The sequence below is a fragment of the Apus apus genome, chromosome Z (genome assembly GCF_020740795.1).
Source record: "Apus apus isolate bApuApu2 chromosome Z, bApuApu2.pri.cur, whole genome shotgun sequence".
Lineage (NCBI taxonomy): Eukaryota > Metazoa > Chordata > Aves > Apodiformes > Apodidae > Apus > Apus apus.
In genome coordinates, this window is record NC_067312.1 from 11,809,311 (window position 1) to 11,827,675 (window position 18,365).

General features: G+C 38.8%; 1 protein-coding gene across 2 annotated transcripts in view; it reads right to left on the reverse strand.

Annotated features, from left to right (window-relative positions):
• Nucleotides 1-1,305: 1,305 nt before the first annotated feature.
• Nucleotides 1,306-18,365, reverse strand: part of MTMR12 (myotubularin related protein 12) — a 36,011-nt gene continuing 18,951 nt past the window's right edge. For both annotated transcript variants that reach the window (XM_051643039.1, XM_051643038.1), the window contains 8 exons: nucleotides 17,589-17,695; nucleotides 15,309-15,433; nucleotides 11,308-11,386; nucleotides 9,588-9,658; nucleotides 7,118-7,290; nucleotides 6,209-6,376; nucleotides 5,119-5,280; nucleotides 1,306-4,076 (listed from right to left, as the gene is read on the reverse strand). In XM_051643039.1, the coding sequence (XP_051498999.1) occupies nucleotides 3,501-4,076; nucleotides 5,119-5,280; nucleotides 6,209-6,376; nucleotides 7,118-7,290; nucleotides 9,588-9,658; nucleotides 11,308-11,386; nucleotides 15,309-15,433; nucleotides 17,589-17,695 (1,461 nt within the window). In that variant the 3' untranslated portion in view covers nucleotides 1,306-3,500. The remainder of the gene's footprint in view (nucleotides 4,077-5,118; nucleotides 5,281-6,208; nucleotides 6,377-7,117; nucleotides 7,291-9,587; nucleotides 9,659-11,307; nucleotides 11,387-15,308; nucleotides 15,434-17,588; nucleotides 17,696-18,365) is intronic.

Consider the following 18,365-nt stretch of genomic DNA (forward strand, 5'->3'; position numbering starts at 1 on the left):
TCAGCTATCCTCACCTTCTGTATTGACTCCTTTCCAAGATAACTCTACCATCCCACCAGGTTAAGAGTTCTGTCCTTCTGCAAACACTGACAAGAAGCATTTCTCATGACGTAACTTTCCTGTAAACTATGATAAAGGACCTGAGACCATAAGAAGGGTTTTGCCCCCCAACCAGCCAACCACTATATTAATCCTGGAAGGGCATATATAGTTCTGTCTATAGCACGCTCTTTTTAGACTCATGAGTTCACTAATCCATCTGCTCTCTGTCCACACCACATGGCTTATAAATACACGTTTTAAACAACACCTAGCTCTTTTCTAAAGAGAGCACCAGGCAGTAAATACTACATAAGAAGTTTCCAGCTAAAGATTAGAATGAAGGTAACATCTAGTGTACAAAACTAATCAATCATGAGACATTTAGAGCACCAAGTATTCTGCTGCCACCTGAAGTTATGCTTCTATGCTTTGAACAAGGATTGACAAAGTTATAACTGCAGCGAGAGATCAGGAGGCCAAATTGGTTGTTAGTTCCTTTATGAAGTACATTGCATTCCAATATGGTGTACATCAATAGCTGAACATCTTCACTAGTAAACAGCCTTGAATCACAGCTGTGCCATCCAAGTCCACACACTGATGTCTAGATGTGGGTCAGGCGGAGGCACACCCTGCATTACAGCGTGACCTGGCCCTTCACAGAGTAACAGTGTGTGCAGATGCTATGAGACTTTGGGAACAAGTCTGTCACAGCCTTGTAACACTCCCTTCAGGAAATACCTGAAGTGGCATGATTTTGGAATGTGTGATTTGCACTAGTGCTGTTCTTGTACAGAAGCTAGTAATCTGCAATCTCTGGAAAAAAGCTGAAGTTTAAGCTCATTGTCACCATCTTGCAGTCCATGCTCCAAACACACTTGGCTGGAGAAATACCCTGCTGTAGTGACTGCAAGTTGCTTAGTTTAACACAGTGTAAGAACGATGTTCCCCCTTGAAATAGGGGTAACATTGCCAAGACCGAAATCAAGTGTTCAATAAAACCCCAAACACTGACATTCAGCAGACACTTTCTAAGCCACCTTAGTAAATTCCAACAGCCATCCTGCAACACTGCACTAATCTTTTCCTCCTTCCTGAGCTGACAGGAAACAGGTGTAACAAGGCCAAAACTATGCATTTTCCTCCTTTTAACAGCCTGTAAAACCCAGCATGTAACTAGAACAGCCTTGTCTCTGCAGATGGTGAAGTCTGCCATGATTTACAGCATCATTTGCAAAATACTACTTTAAACACACACACTAATTTCTGGACAAATAAAGTATATTTTATTGACATTCTCCAAACAGCCTGCTAGAGAGAAATGACAGTATTAAAAAAAACCAAACTGTAAAGCTTCTAGCTTGCATTCAGTGTAAAAACTTGGGAGGTATAAACAGAAGCCTGGAATAAAAATATTAAGTACATTTTCAATCTGACAGTGCAGAAAACTGATAACAATGGTATTTTCTCTACATTAGAAGTGTTTCCATGTTCAATTCTACATATGTTTCTCTTTTATATAAACTTCTGATAACTTATGTACAAATAAGATGTCCAACATCTGTTCTTTAATATAAATATGTAATTTCCATGACTGAAACATTACAACAGTTTGATCAAAACTATAGAAAAATCAATTTATTTTTTTTCCAATAGCAGTGTTCAACAAAAATCCTTTATCCCAAATGACCTTAGAATGACAAGTATTTCTTTGCCATAAAAATGCATTGCTCATTCAACATGCAAAGTATTATTGCATACACAAGTCACTGAAACTACAACAACAGTATCTGACGGACATGTGCTGGACTGCCCAATCTAGCAAGTGCTAGCTGTAACACCATATGTATCACAGAAGAAAGCATAAGTACTAGTGTATTTTTAAATAAAATGCTACAAACTCAAGTATTGTCCTCAGACTACTAAGACTTAAGGCAATCAAGAGTTGGAAGCTTCAGCTTGGCATACTGGCATTAAGCTCTCCCACTTTCCCCATTAATACATTTAATTTAACTTTAAAATTTATTTTTAGAGGGCTGCTGATAAAATTTTGCTACACATATTGATACAACTCAGTGTGAAGTGATTAAGCAGTAACCTAGTTCAATATCCCCAATTACACTGAGCTGATCTAATGTAAGCAACAACAGTTTTTCTACCAGCTAAGTTTTCCAGCATGTATTTCTAAATTGTTATGAGAATAGAGAAAATATTCAATGTCTATCCTCTCAGTGTTAACTGATTGTACGATTTCAGTCCATTTTCAAATTTACAGGTTCAAAATAGATTTGACAGTCAAGTAACATTCAGCTTTACAAAAGATTATTATTTGCAGTAAAAATACTATATATATATAAACATACACACAGTAGATTAAAGTCAACAGGCATTTCTTTATGGCTTTTTTCACTGAGGTACTGTTATAACATCCAGCAACAGGATGCGAGTGTTCATATGGTATGAACGCCACATTCATAAGCTGTACCACCAACTCATGACAAGTGGCAACAGACTGCAAGTCTAGCCTTCACTGCAGGATTAGATAAAGAGTCTTCTCTTCCACATGGAAGGTCTCAGTGCAAGCTACAGAAAGCCTCAAAGGCAACTGGCATAAATGGGGAAAGTCAAAGTCTCAGTCTATTAAAAGGAGAAAAAAAATACTCATGGCAAATTAGAATCTCAGGGTCAGGCCATTTCTTACAAATAACAGCAAACATTTGGGACTTAATATTCCAAGGCAGCGAGGGCATATAGCACAGCAACCAGGCAGTTAAGACTTGAAATGTGTAGTTAAGCTCTTGCATCTGATTTTTAAGCTAAGTGCATGCACAGGCCTAGAGCAGCCAAGCTGCTATTGTAATAGCACACAAGGTGAAGTGCTGCAAGCCAAAGATGAACACTGTCAGAAAAGATGAGGTTTACAAACATTACTTCAGTTGATGCCACAGCAGACAGAAAACCCCTGGTGACCAAGTCTATTCCTCAGCTGTAAAAAGCTTATTTGTGAATGCACCTTTTCCTGTTTGTTTTACATGGGGAGCAGGGGCAGAAATGCAGATTTATTAACTTCCTAGTCACAATTCCTCCAATCCTAGTGATCTTACAGGTTATGTTAAGATAGTGATTGTTGCTGTATGTATTTAGTATTTTACCCATACATCAGAAAATATGGGCATTTTGTTGTTTCTTCTTGTTTTAAACAAAGTAGCCATATGACTTCTGTTTTTATTACACTAATGCTAAACTGTATTTGTGCAATAAATACTAGAGTGAAACAGAAGTTAAAAATACAAACAGTTAATCATGGCAACTAGTTCTTTCCAACCAAGTTTTCTTTTTTAACCCCACAAACCCATTAAACAGGCTGCTGATGTTTGAGTGACCTCCTTATATGAGGATACAGGACAACATCTAGAACTCAGAGCTTATCCACTTACAATTTATACTTTATATACACCTTAAGACATATCACCACTTAGATCAACAAATTCATCATCCCTCTTGACCAAGTCCTCTTCATCTTCCAAGTCTTTCCAGGTGCTAGTGGGTAAAGCTGGTTTGACAGACTGTCTCTGAAGTAAAGCAAATGGAAACAAGGATGACAAACGGGCAGAATTTCTCAGCAGTGGAACAGAATGTATATCCCCAGAAATAGCTTGGCTATGTTCTTCATCCATTTTCACCTGCAAGCTTTGCACTTCCTCCATCAAGTCCAAAATCTTGGCAGCTGTAGCTATTGTTCCACCACCATGAAGCTGGGCTTCAGGAATCCATCGTAGATACCGTTGTGCCCAGACTTTGATTTCAGGGCCATCGATGCGAGGTAACAGAAGACCGTGATAGTCAACAGGTTTGCTATGCCAGCTATCATAAAATTCCCTGAAGCTATTAGGAGGTTCATCTGAAGAATTTATGAACTTGCCAATTCTTTTGCCTAGAATGTTTTTAATTAAATGATCTGTTTCCTCCCTGAAAAATCCTCTCTTCGTGGAAGGTTTTGTTGGCGTCAATGGCAATGAAAGCTGCCGCTGATGCTTGAAGAGGAAAGAAAAGAAAACTATACTGAGATAAATATTGATGGCACTTGGGAGACAGCTTAAGAGAAAGAAAAACATCACTTGCATTCAGAAAATACTTACAAGCAACAAAGTCACTGAGAACACAGTCAGTGCTCTGCTATATAGTCTGAAAGTGTTAACTCTTCAGTGGATAATACACCAAATATTTCACACAGCATACTTGGTATTCCCAGATACTTCACTGCTGCAGTTAGTGCCAGGAACGTAACACTGAATAAAGCCTTTTTCTTTGAGAAAAGAGAATTCTTTGCATATAATGAAGTATTACGGACTTCCATGTTTAGTTTAAGCTAGCCACACAAATCAAAGAGCACTTGATTTATAAGTTTTAATCCAGTGGGTCCTCATTGCATCCCACTGCGTAAGAGCTCCTGATTAATGCTGTAGGTCACACTCACAGTGTCTGACCTGAGAATGCTTTGTACAGAATGGAATTTAATCAACAGGAATATTTCAGGCAAAAGAGGTTACTCCAGACAAACCTTTGTTACTGAATTTGTGCTACTTTCCACTAATGCGGTCACTGACCCATAATCCTCCACACCCTACACAGTTTTTGCTGTTGGTCACTGTTCCTCCCCCTCCAAGTCCATGCACATACTCCAGTTACACTCAGGGAGCCAATGACAAACCTCCTATACATCTCAGCTAGGTACTCTGTGGAACAACAAAATAAAGTCCCTTCAAACATGTTGGTGCAACTCACCTGGATGTTAAATCCTACGAGTTATCATTACACTTGCACAAAAGTATGAAGAAAAAAAACCAACATTCAAAGCTATGCAGGGTAACTGCAAAGCAGTGACTTATAAGTGGACTTGTAAGCGAGGTGGGTGCAAACTGCTTTCACAAGATCCACGTGAGTCAGATGTGTGCACATACTCTGTCAATTAAAAACTCTGCACCACTGCTTCCACTGTAAGCACATTTGAAGTATGAGCTGTGCAAAATATTTTTACCATTAAAAAAACAACTATTTAAGCAGCACATATCTTACTTTGAATCGTGCAGTTTTCCGTTGACTTTTATCTGGTTTTGGCTTCTCTGCATAAAGAGGGTTGTTCAGGAAAGCCTGGGCCTTGAGGTCAAACTGCACAGACCAGTCCCACACAGTAAGAAATCTGAAAGGACCGCTTTGTGTCTTGAGGCTTTCACCAGTCTGCCAAAACAAACAGGTCACAATGAATACTGCCAGAAGGGAACTCTGACCAAGTCAAGGTGAAAATGAGAAACTGGCTTTTTCCAGAAGAGGCCACAGAGTTGCAGCAACACTCTGATTTCTGTGTAATCAATAGCTGAACTTTATTAGATGCCAGTGAGTACAGACACAAAGGCTATCTATATATCATTCTCTGTAACTACAGATAGTATTTCAACAGTGCAATGAGACAGAACAAATAATTTCTTTCCCGGTTGAAAGTAACATTAACTAACCTGAGGGGGAAAAAAGCTTTGAAAATTGGGCAGGAGACAGACACTTAAAATTATTTAAATGTCAGAGGTATGATATGATTGTGAAATAAACTTCTACAAACTTCACAACTCAACTTCAGTTATGAAGTGCTACCAGTTTAAATATTGTGACCAACATTTTATTTATATGCAAGACAGTGATCTTTACTTTTTTTAGCCTCTGTGCAGCCTTGCAGAGGATACTCCTACTGCTTTCCAGCTTCTTAAGACTAGAGAAAAGCGTGAATGTAATGTAAATCAACATCCAGGAAATGCTGATTTTGGAACAGAAAATACCATACGTGAGCTTTGTAGATAATTTAATTCTACAGGACAGCAGAATATTCCTCTTGGGTTAAGGAGCTCCACTGTCATGAAAGAATAAGAAACATGAATCCAGAGCCACCTATTAGAAGTAATATATTCCTAAGTTATTTTCCTTCTGTCATCATAAGCACCTAAGTCCTGAACTTGACTCCTTTAAAAGCAAAGCTGCACTCTTTCACCTTTCAAGGCACCACTCTTCAAACAAGTATGGAAAAAAGTGCTACTTAGGAATTTTTTTCAGTGTACCTTTGCTTGTTGGTCAAACCTCTTCTCCAACACATTGCACCCAGCAAATAACTAACCCTTACCGTACTAGTGTCTTTTTGATGTTGCGAGTTGAAGAAGAAAGTGCTAAAAATAGGCACATAGAGGCTGTCTGACAAGACAGTTAAGTAAGTTTCTGTGAACTCAAATGCTGGAGGATACTGTTGTACCAATTGCCAAACACAATTTAGCAGGAGCAGAAAAACAGGAGCCTAAGTAAAGAAAATATTGCATTAGTTTCAGAAAAAGTATATTCTACTCCACAGACTATTTATTTTACAGTATTCAGTGTCTTCAAATACAAATCTTAAGGAAAGCAATCTGGTTAACTACAGAACTGCTGCATACAACTCTGGCTGAACTCTAAACAACTATCATGTGAGCTACTCTTGGCCAGCTGTTGACAGAGGAACACTTTCTAACATGAATTTGCACACATTAACTTGTTATGAAAGCTGCTACTATGCAGCTTTTTCTTCAAGTTAGCAAAGCAGAACTAGTTCATAGCAATTCTTGATCAGAACAAGTCAGTTTACACTTTTGATTTCCACTCTGTATAGCAGTCTGATCTATTCCCAAAATATAAACAAAAATGGAGAGGTGGGACTCCAACATTTAGCAAGACTGTATAACATTAAAACTAGATGTGACAAGAATAGGCAATTAAGTTGTGGGGTTTTTTTGACACTACTACCATTTAATGCAGTTTAAAAGGCAGTGAGATACATGTCTTTCAAAAGACTCTAAGACTGAATGGGAAGGTTTACATTTGTTCTCTTTAGTTATGAAGACACTGCTGAACTCTAAAGGGCACTGTACAGAACATCAACCCATAAAGCTACAAGTAAAATTAAAGATACTCAGAGTAACTGGAACTTTTGAACCGACAACTAAATCCCTTCTTAGGCTGAGTAAATTTTTAAATAGTAAATAAAGTAATAAAGAAATCATACCTCTTCTTTGTCACTTTTATGTAAATGGTTACAACGATCCAAAAAGCTATGCCCTCCAATTACCCACTCCTTCTGAATGAGGCTCTGAAACCCTGACTTTGTTCTGCTGTATGAATCCATCATCACTTGAACCAGACTAGAGATTACACAGCACAGATCAGTAGCACTCTCTTCTACAGAAAAAAACAGAAACCACATTGTTTACTAAGCCATTCCTAAAACTTCGGACAAGAAAAAAAAGTATTGCTATTTTTACACAAACAAAACTGTATTTCAAGATCCAAGAAGCACACAACTTCTTACAAGTGTTACAGCACAAAACTTATGTTTCCAGTACTTCCCTTTGTAAAAACAAGGTTCCTGATACACTTCTATTAGGATACTACTTTGACAATAAAACCTGCAAACAAGCTTTTACTACTGTAACTTTGATGCCTATGCTCTTCCATCTCCCACAATGCACATACTGCCCCTCCTGCCCTATGCTACCATGGCAGCTATCTGCCCTTACCCTTCCTATCTTGCTTGCATCTTTTATTAGGATGTGAAGTTGCCTCCTCATGTAACATGCATTCTTGACCCTTCAGATGCCTTCTAGAAGCATCTCTTCCCCATGCTAGTTTTCTCAAATGGCAATGTATGGAAAAAAAAACAACTGCATTGCTAATCCAAAAATAGCTTAATGGTTAACACTGAGTTTGGTTTTCCGTGTGATTACTTTACTTAATCTAGAAAAACTGCTCAAGATGTGTGCAGTAAGCACGTTCTTTCATGTGTTCTTAAGACAACATGGCATTCAACGTGTAGAACATAATAGCATCCTTCTACAAAGTTTTCATACTCTGTGTTCTTTATGTATGTGTTCTCCCAACCCCTTAAAGTACAGCAAAAGCTCTAGGACACCTTTAATAAAATAAGTTCAGAAAAAGGAATGCATGAACAAGAGGCAGGATGACTCTCCTGCCAATTTAATAGTCTGCTAAGGCACACAGAAAATAAGGAGGTGACTGGTGGCAGCCAACATAGTTTCACTAAGAGCAAATAATGCCTGTCCAATTTGGTGGCCTTTCATGACAAGGCTACAGAGATGGTAGGTAATGGCAGAGCAACTGACTTCATCTACCTGGATTTGTGCAAGGCATTTGACACTGTCCCAAAGGACATCCTGGTCTGCAAACTGACAAGACATGGAATAGATAGGTGTGCCACTCGGTGGACCTGACTGGATGGCCACACCCAGAGAGTTGTGGTCAACGGCTCAATGTCCAAACTGAGGCAGGTGACGAGCAGTGTCCCTCAGGGGTCAGTACTAGGACCACTGCTGTTGAACATCTTTGTTGGAGACGTGGACTGTGGGATTGAGTGTATACTCAGCAGGTTTGCTGACAATACCAAGCTGTGTGGTGCGGTTGATACCCTAGAGGGAAGGGACACCATCCAGAGGGACCTTGGCAGGCTGGAGAGGTGGGCCAGTGCCAACCTCATGAAGTTCAACAAGGCCAAGTGCAGGGTCCTGCACCTGGGTCAGTGCAACCCCAGGCACAAATACAGGCTGGGTGGTGAATGGCTAGAGAGCAGTCCTGAGGAGAAGGACTTGGGGCTGGTAGTAGATGAGAAGCTCGACATGAGCCACCAGTGTGTGCTGGAGCCCAGAGAGCAACACATCCTGGGCTGTATCAGAAGAAGTGTGGCCAGCAGGGCCAGGGAGGTGATTCTGACCCTCTTCTCTGCTCTGGTGAGACCCTACCTGGAGTACTGTATATAGTTCTGCTGTCCTCAGCACAGGAAAGGCATGGAGTTCTTGGAAAGGATCTTGAGAAGGGCCATGAAGACGATCAAAGGCCTGGAGCAGCTGTGCTATGGATACAGGCTGAGAGAGTTGGAGAAGAGAAGGGTTTGGGGAGACACAGCACCTTCCAGTACTTGAAGGGGCTACAGGAAAGCTGGGGAGGGGCTTTTCATCAGAAAGGGCAGTGACAGGACAAAGGGTAATGGTTTTAAACTGAAAGAGGGGAGATTTAGGTTAGACATGAGGAAGAAATTCTTCACCATAAGGGTAGTAAGGCACTGGAATAGGTTGCCCAGGGAGACTGAAAACTCCATCCCTGGAGGTGTTCAAGGCCAGGCTGGATGAGGCTTGTGCAGCCTGGTCTAGTGTGAGGTGTCCCTGCTCATAGCTGAGAGGTTGGAATTTGATGATCTTTAAGGTCCCTTCCAACCATTATGATTCTATGATTCTCTAATTTGTAAGCAGCTTTCACATTCACAACATATTATCTTAGCCTGGAACTATGCGTACCATGTTTTTTTAACTACAGGAAGCATTTCAAGTAGTTAAGAGATACTGATGTCTGGTACTTGCAGTACTCTGAATTTTACCAGCCTCTACCACAATAAACTTGCAGTTTAGGCTACATCTAAAAAAATTAAAAAAAATAATTAAAAATACATAATCTCTTTAAATTCTTACCTATAAGGAGAACATTTGTATGCTGTCTTTCCAGACACTCAGCAACTTCAATTGCTTTTTTCAAGACTCGCCTGTTGTGGTACAGAAGATAAGCAAACATTTTTGTACCATTTTTACAATTCAGCTTCTTATATTACTTTCCCCTAAAAGGGGCTAGAATGTCATACTACTGAAACTTGACTAGTCCTTTAAAACAAAAACCATGCTCAGCATGTGAATTAAGAACTCTCTATCCTCAAAAGCAAACTTTGAAGAGGTATCTTTATTTGGCCATTGGTCATGCATGTCCAACTGTTGTCTTTGTACATCTGTAATACAATACTTGACTGCATCAATAGGAGCCATCACACACACCAAAGTATTACAATTACTAAAAGCCAGATCTTTACCCTGCCAAGAGTCAACATCACCACACTTATGTTCTATCTACCACAAACTACATTTCTCCCACAGTCTGGCTTTAAGAGGCAGAGGGAAGTATCAGCAATCAGATTTTGTAAACATGCAGACAAAATTTATTCAGAAACTATCATTACACGAGGAACACTGAGTGGAATCAAAGATCACATAAAACCAGATGTAACAGTGTTGGTTTCTAGACCTAACTCTTCATAAGGTTGGTTATTTTCAGCACAAGTTTGCACCCAAATTAGGACTCTTGCAACTGCTTAGGTCACTAATAGAAGCTGACAACTAGTTTTGCAAGTGTGGAGTTGTCAGATTCTTTCTTCTAGCATCTAGAGTAGGTGAGAAGGCATTCCTGCTAACTGCAGGAGTCAAAAACATGCTGATCCAGGAAGCAACTGGATCCAAGTATGGAAATGATCAGCTTCAAAGCAGTGTAAGGATAGGAACTTGGGCTGGCATTTCCTTTAAAGTACTTTTAATCTTGATTATGTCAGTGCATTTCTCAACATATGACCTTTACTAGAACCTCTAATTCAACATACATTTAAATTATGGATAAGGAATGAAAAAGATCAGTATTTATTAAGGCTAGAAAGAACTGAAGTTTACTGCAGAAGATTGCAGATGCAATTAATGGCAACAAGCTGATCACAGAATGAACTGGCATACAATAGAACTAGCACAAGTAACACTGAAAACAAAGAAAACTCAACATTCCAGTATAACAAGCCTCAAGGTAGCCAACACTATTCCAACACTTACTCACTGTGGACTGCTGAGAGAAGAAAAAAGAACTTGAGGAACAATCAGGAGAGGAAGGGGACAAAACTGAGAACAACTGTCATTTTATAAATCTTTGGTGGGCTAATATCTTGAATACTGCAGTTCATCCCGTCCTAAAGGATATTACAGAAGTAGAGAGTACAAAGAAGAATGGCAAGGCTAGTCAGAGACACGGAATAGTTTCATGCAAGAAACAAACAGGATTCTTCAGTTTGGAAAGATGACTAAGTGCAGGAGGGAAAATACTGGACCTATAGTTTTAACAGGTTTTCTGGAAGAGTTGTAATTGGAATTATCTGCTGCTTCTCACATCCTTTCATGTGGAAGGCTTATCATAAGCCTGCACTGTAAAAATACTGTCTCAAGTTGTAGAAATAAGATACATAAATGGGACCATAAGTCTGTCTTAAATTTATTTCCTACTGGAGGTGAAGAACATAGTAGTATTTCAAGGAATTAGCTAGAAAACCCACTACAAATGCATTTAATAACAAACAATCTGAAACCCAGAAGGTGAAATATAGCAAACCTGATTATCTCTAGCCAGTTTGTGCTCTCCAGTAATGAAAACCATTTCACATCAGTTGCCCAGAAGTCTGCACTGTTATCTGAAAAAAAAAAAACAACAACCCAAAAAATTGGTTTGTTCACATACACAGTGCTAAATGATAGCCATCCATCTTCAGTTATGCACTGTTCTAAACCAGCCAATACTAAGGAGTCAGTAAATCTAAATCACTGTTAAAGTCAACACTCAGTAACTAAATAAGGAACTGAAGTATTTCTAACACCAGTAATTTTATAGCACCATAAGCTTTTTAAAAAAATATGCTGTAGGTTGATAGCAACCAAGCCAAGTTAATAAATCTATTGAAAAAATGGGAAAGGAAAAGAAGTTTAATCACAGGTGATGCTTCTTCCAAGTTCCATTTGCCTTGACTCTAAAGGATTATCTATACAGAGCTTAGTATCAGGAGGCTGGATTTTGAAAGTCACTACCATTAGAGCCAGAAACACAAATGAGTTTTAGAAGGGGGTTACACAGATTTACCAGATGTAAGACTACCTGAAATGTTTTAAACAGTTTTCACTGAAACTGATGAGGCATTAAAATACGTCTAGAAGGCAGTAGCTAACAAAAAACAGGAGTCCAAGTACAAATTTAAGAATTTCACTCAGATTTTTGTAGCTAGTTAAATGCAACCTTAATCTCTATTGCTTTTATTTCTATCAAAGTCAGTACTCAGAAATTGAAAAGCTCTCGGAAGATGATACATTCAACTAAAACCAGAACAAATTACCTTTTCCTGCAGAAGACAACAACTACTGAGAAGCAATTGAGATACACCACATTTCCCTCCTTCCCTTCACTGCCCTGGTAGCTTCTGTCCTGCATGTTTCCATATAACTTCTTTTCATCTCCCAAAGCCTCTCCATATGCTTCCAGTGTTTACTTCAAAACATACTCACTTCTGTCTTGTTTTCTGGAGCTTATATCTATGGTCCTAAAGTGCACAGGCATTTTTCTGTTTTGTTGCTGTAGCTGTTCTGCCTCTGACTGCTCGTGTCCCTCATTCTGTTCATTACACATTTAAAAAAAAAAAATTTTTTTTTCTTTCCCTGATTCCTGTCTCCCTGGCCATAGAAGCTAGTTCTCAATAAAATAAGCATTAGAATACATCTTAAAAGCTCCTTAGTCATTTCTGTTCACATTAGATGTAGTTTTTTCAATTTTTTTGGGATTAACGTCTTCAAATTCACTTCCAACTTTTAAGTGTTATACACTTTGAAGACTAAAGTATGTACATTTCAGTAATTCAAGTAAGATATCCTTTACTCCCCAGTTCACCCTGTTTCCATGCGAATTTTAAAATATTGCCTTGCACCCAAGTCTCACATTTCATTTGGCCTGCCACCACTATTTGAAAAACTCTCCCCATTCCAAACCAAGGCAAAATTACAGTACTAATTTCTAGTCCTTCAAAACCACCCAAAAAAACCCAACAAACACATGATAAGGAAGAGGAATTTCTGTCTTTTTTCCTGTAGAAATAAAGAGGCTTCATCTATAGCAATAACATTTATATTCCATACAGAAGTTTTTCTTTAGTTCTCTCTTACATTATGAAGAGTATAGAAAAGTTTTACTTCAAAAAGTTGAGTAGCCACATTAAGTGTGGCTGGCTGTTTGTTTTGCTAAACTGTGCTCGAACCACAATTAGATTCAACCACTAGTTTGCAGGTGTCTACAGACAATTGCTTGGTCTGGCAGTTCTGCCCCAGCCAAACTCATCTGCAAGTCAAAACAGGAACTTCTTTTTAAAGGCACAATAAAACACCTGCAGAATGTTTTACCCCATAATCAGGGTATTTTGCTTAATATTATCATAAGAAGGGATCAAGTTTTCCCTTCCTCCTTGTCTTCTAGGACACTGAAGAAATATTCCACTAGGATTTGAGAAATGAAGTGTAGGTATGTGGGGAAATGGCATACAATAAAACTTGTGAGTAGTCTAGCAAAACTAGCATCTGCCTTTGCAACACTTCAAGTAAGAGGAATAACAGAAGAGGATCCAAGCTTTCCCCATCAAAACCCTCTTTTAAGCAGCTACATACTATTGTGGTTTATACTTTGCCTAATGAAGACTCTTACAACTGAAACTTCAGTTTGGGCATGTGTTCAGGAAATTTAAATTACACTGGAAGTTACCTAAATAACTAGACCTATAGAACAAAAATAATGGTTAGTGTTCTAAGACTTTGAAAAAATAGTAATGTAGTCAATTCCTGTAAGATCTTAATATTTCTGCAAGAAGTTACCTGAATGGTTTTCTCAGACTGCTAGAGTGTAGTGCCATAGTCTAACAAAGCTTATTTAAAAAGCTGCATGACAAAAACACTTCCTGGAATGCAGTTTTAACCTATTCCTTTTTGTTTCAAGTAATGTAAGACAAGGATAAACTTACACCATGGAAATATGCACTGTTTCCTGAGAGAATTCAAGCTTTGGCCTTTTTCTACAGGAAGGAAACTACATGAAAATCTAAGTAACTGCTTTTAGCTCTTCAGTTTCGCTGTGGATCTGACAGTGTGTTCCAGACAAAATCCTCAATGTGAAACTCTGCCAAGCCTTAGACTTCAGAGCGTCACTCAAATCTTTACCACATAGTTACCAGAAATAATTCATACTAATTTGCATTCAATATCAATTTACCAGTTAAACTGCATGTATAAAACTACTTACTGTCTGTATGCTACACTGCAAATACACAGTTCCTCAATGATAATCAGTTCAATTATGCCCAAAATCAACAGCCAGAGCTGAACTGCCCCAGTGTTCAGCTGTGGTCCTCAAAGTAAAGATCACAACAAGCTAACAAAGGATAACAAAGGAATGAACTGAGGCCATCAAAGATTAATCACGCCCTGGCCAGAGGGAAAGGAGCAAGTAGGGTTGCTTGAGAATAATCTCAAGTAACCTAAGACTAATTAACATGATAAAAATCACACTCTTGAGAGAAGGGTCTGCATGCTAATTTCAGACCACCTTTCTATAATGAACCAGGCACTAATCGGAGCATGTACAAAGGGCATTAGTTACATAAACAAAAGGTGACCAATGAACAAATACTGTATACTTCCCTTTGCTGTAGCCTGTATAAAAACCTGCAACCCCTCTGAAGGGGTGTGCTAGGTTTACAACAATTGCCTGGCACCCCTTTCTGTACAGAACTGGATTAAAAGTGGATCTCAACTTTATGTGCCCATTTTGCAGGGGCCAGTGAGCATGAACCTAAGCCCTCACTGAGGGGCAACACAGCATGCCAGCAGAGGGTACTGCAGCATTTCCGCATTATCTGGTAGGAGACCCCCAACGCTAAGGCACATTGCACTGTCTCAAGGTGGTGTCGAGCTTTTTACATGCCAAGAGGTGACGTCAAAACACTGTTTTCTGACAGCAAAACAGAGTCACAAAAAAAGTCTGAAATCCTTGATTATACTTTCTCATGGCTTTCATTTTTACTCCTTTCAAGTGGACTTACTATTTACAGCAGTTGAGTTTAGCCCTGCAGTCAGAGTGAAGGAATTTTAAGCAAGCTCAAGTTTCCTGTTTTGAGAGGTGAACAGTTTGTAACAAAAGCTAGGGCAAAAATTAGAGCTTAGACTTAACTCTTGACACACCACAAAGACTTAAAAGGTCAACACTTCACATTCTATTTCAATGGACTACAGAAAACTGAAAAATCTCTCCTATAAATTTCAGTCCAACTAACTTTCAGTCACTCTTTTAAAAGATATTTTCAGATAATGTGACTGCTCAGCAAGAGGTAATAAGTCTAAGACCTACAAGCCTCCATTAACACACCAGTCATAAGCAGTCTTCAGTTACATATTTAAGAGTCTGCTTTTAACTACCGTCAAAAGCAAGATACCAATCAAGACAAGGACTGCTTTCATGAGACATAAACCAGCATTGTTATGCTTCGCATCACAGTCACTTCAGAGACAAAAGACTGAAGTTTGACTTACCTATCAAAAACAGCTGTTTAAATTTTGTGTATGCAGTCTGGATATCTTGCAGAGATGGAAGGCTGCTTGACAAGTCATCCGTCTTCAGGAGTTCATAGGGAGGTTTGCTAATTGTCTTATAGATTCTAAATCAGATCATCAAGATATTAAAGCTTTCTGCTTCACAAGTCAAATAATGCATTGTTATCACTGAAGACAAAGTTAATAAGCATGGATTGGGAAATAGCTGTAAGATGGAAAGATACACACCCCAGAAAGCTAATGGCCTCTGTGCACTTTGGAATCCTGGCTGGAAGCTTGCCAGCAAGTGTTTGACAAGTTTTTCTGCTCTTAACTGTTACACCAGCAAGATAATATTAAGGTGTATTTGTGCATTTATGAATATTACAAGCATGACCTGATTTTTTTTTTACTACTGCTTCTTTAGTATTGTCTTCACTAGATAAACAAAAAATTGGTTTACTAGGGGGCTATTTAGAGGTGACTCCAGAAAGAGGATATGGATAGAAACACCCAAACCTCCCAGCAGACACGTAAAATTTTTCTTAAGTTTTACCAACCAAATTACATTCTGATACCTAGCTGTCAAGTCTGCTAATGAAGCACATGAGTAAAAGCAAGAAGAAACAATTCAGACTCAAAGTCAGGATTCCTGCCTTGTACTTTCCTATGCATCTGCTAATTTTTTTTTTTTTTTTCCTTAGGAAGAAAGGAAAAAAAAAAAACACACTAGATGAAGATTTGGTTTGGACCAAGAACATCCTCTCTCAAGCAGTTTCCAGAGCTCAGATGAACATCGGTGTAGCAAACACCTCTGTTGACATGATGGCTTTTCATTGTCAAAACTGCTCTAGCTCTTACTTCAGAAGTGAAGCCTTGTGGGCACTCACCCAGAAAGGACAGTACTTTGTTTCCTGTATGTTGTAGCACAGAAGCCTGCTTTATGTGAGAACTACAGAAGGCCACAGCAGAAATGCAGATTACTAGATCAACCAGGAGACGCATTAGATAAGAGAACTGAGGGAAAGCAACCACCTGTCAATTATGATACTTCTTCCAAATTGAAGTTAACAGTAAGTGATAAAAGACCTGGCTCTAAACAACTTTTTCAATAGAAAAAGTTGAATGTCAAGCTGTGCTGTGTGGTTGAATTCAGACTACTCTACAATGGCATGTTAAGACACTTTTATGGACAATTTGCAGATACATTTTTAAATTAGTGGTTAACCACCAGTACTCCATAACAAAAAAACCACACCCATACTGCCCCAAGTCCAGATGGCCACAGACAAGAGATTAAAATACCAATTACAGTTTACTGCTAGTTTTACTTACTTTCACACAATGAGCTCTAAGTCATGTAAACTTCCCCATTTCAGGGGAGAAACATTAGAGGATCAACAAAGGGTCAAAAGCCTTTCCTATGCAAGTATAATTAATTTTATAAACAAAAGCATTTTAAGAGCCTTTCACACTATTTTCTGTTAGTTCTGTGTGATTCTGTGTGGAAGGTTGCTCCCTTCCAAGCCCTAACATTTTGTGATTCTGTGTGATTCAGTCAGTATAAATGATGCATAGCCTGATCTAATAGCTTGCTGCCAAGACAGAACTTCTCACCAGGACACCCAACAGGTTAAAAAAAGCCAGAAAAAAGAGCATCATGTCACTGGTATCTCTCAGCCAGGCAGCTGCTGTGCTCTTCCCCTTATGTTAACTTAGGCATTTTTCAGACTGCTGAGCTAATTCAGCCCACTAACGTATCTGAGGCAAAGTGCTGTCTGCCATTGCATCTAAAAGTAACAGTACCTAACTGCTAAATGGTCTCAGTCATCTTAGGCCACTTTCTCTAGAGTTACTGAAGAACACAAATCTAGTTCTGAGAAAACAGAGCTCAGAGAGATTTAAAACTCAGCTTGCAAATTCATGTTTAGAGATGGAGTCTAGAATTCACCTACCTACAAACACTATGGATCACATCAGCTACTGACACTTTACTGAAGACCTACAGGCTTTGGTGCTGCTTTACCTAATAACATGCCACAATTTGTGCACAGATTCATCTGATATATAGATTTTTTTTCCTCCAATATGCATTCAGTGATGTTACAGTCCTGCACAATTAGCTGTTAAGCCAAGCGCTTAAACCCATTCCACTACAGAAAACTACATCTAGAACTTGCTTCCTGATGTGTGCAAGCTTAAAGATACAGCATTTATGTGAAAAAGAGAAGCAAGGTCCATACCAAGCAAAGTGTTGCGGACAGAATAGCTATTACTGACCCATCCAAGAAGGCTTTTTGCATTTGTGATGTGCTGTCATCCTGTTCTTTGGGAAATGCAGACATTTTGAGAAGAGCAGCACCATTATGGCAAGACCAACACCAAATCTGTAGGAAGACATTTACCAGGCAGATAAAAATTGGTAAACTGTCCCATCCAAAGTATTTGCTTAAGTGACTAAGTGATTACAGGAATTTTCTCTATGCTGTGCCTACAGAATTTTTGGTATATTCAACAAACCCATCAGTAGAAGCAAACTTCAACTTCTGCACCAAAACTAAGTAACTCAGTACCACTGTGTTACCACTTGCAAGTTTTAAGTTTTATACAGGCACAGGGAAATATAAAAATGTCAGATTATATCAGTACATTACTTTCTCAACTGTGCTCAAGACTGAAAATTGATCAAAATGTCTATGTCTTCCAAATTTTGTTGGAAGACAATCACCACAGCAAGATGGCTCTTACAATTAACTCCTGTATTAGCCATCAATTTCTGCACACAGAGGAGCAGTGTTTTTCCTATTGGTCAGCCTTGAGATACCTCAAAATAGATACACTCTCATGCCTGTCCAGGTGGCCTACACATGAAGGGTCATTTAGGGATATGAAATAAAGATACTGAACAAGAATTCCATGACTAAATTAGATTGCATAGTTACAGGTATTTCTAGTGGTAAGTCAGTCCTCAAAGCTTCTGACCTCCCCTTACACATTCTTGACTTACACCTACTGCTTGAAGCTCTTAAGTTGATCTTTAAATTTGCTATGAAACTG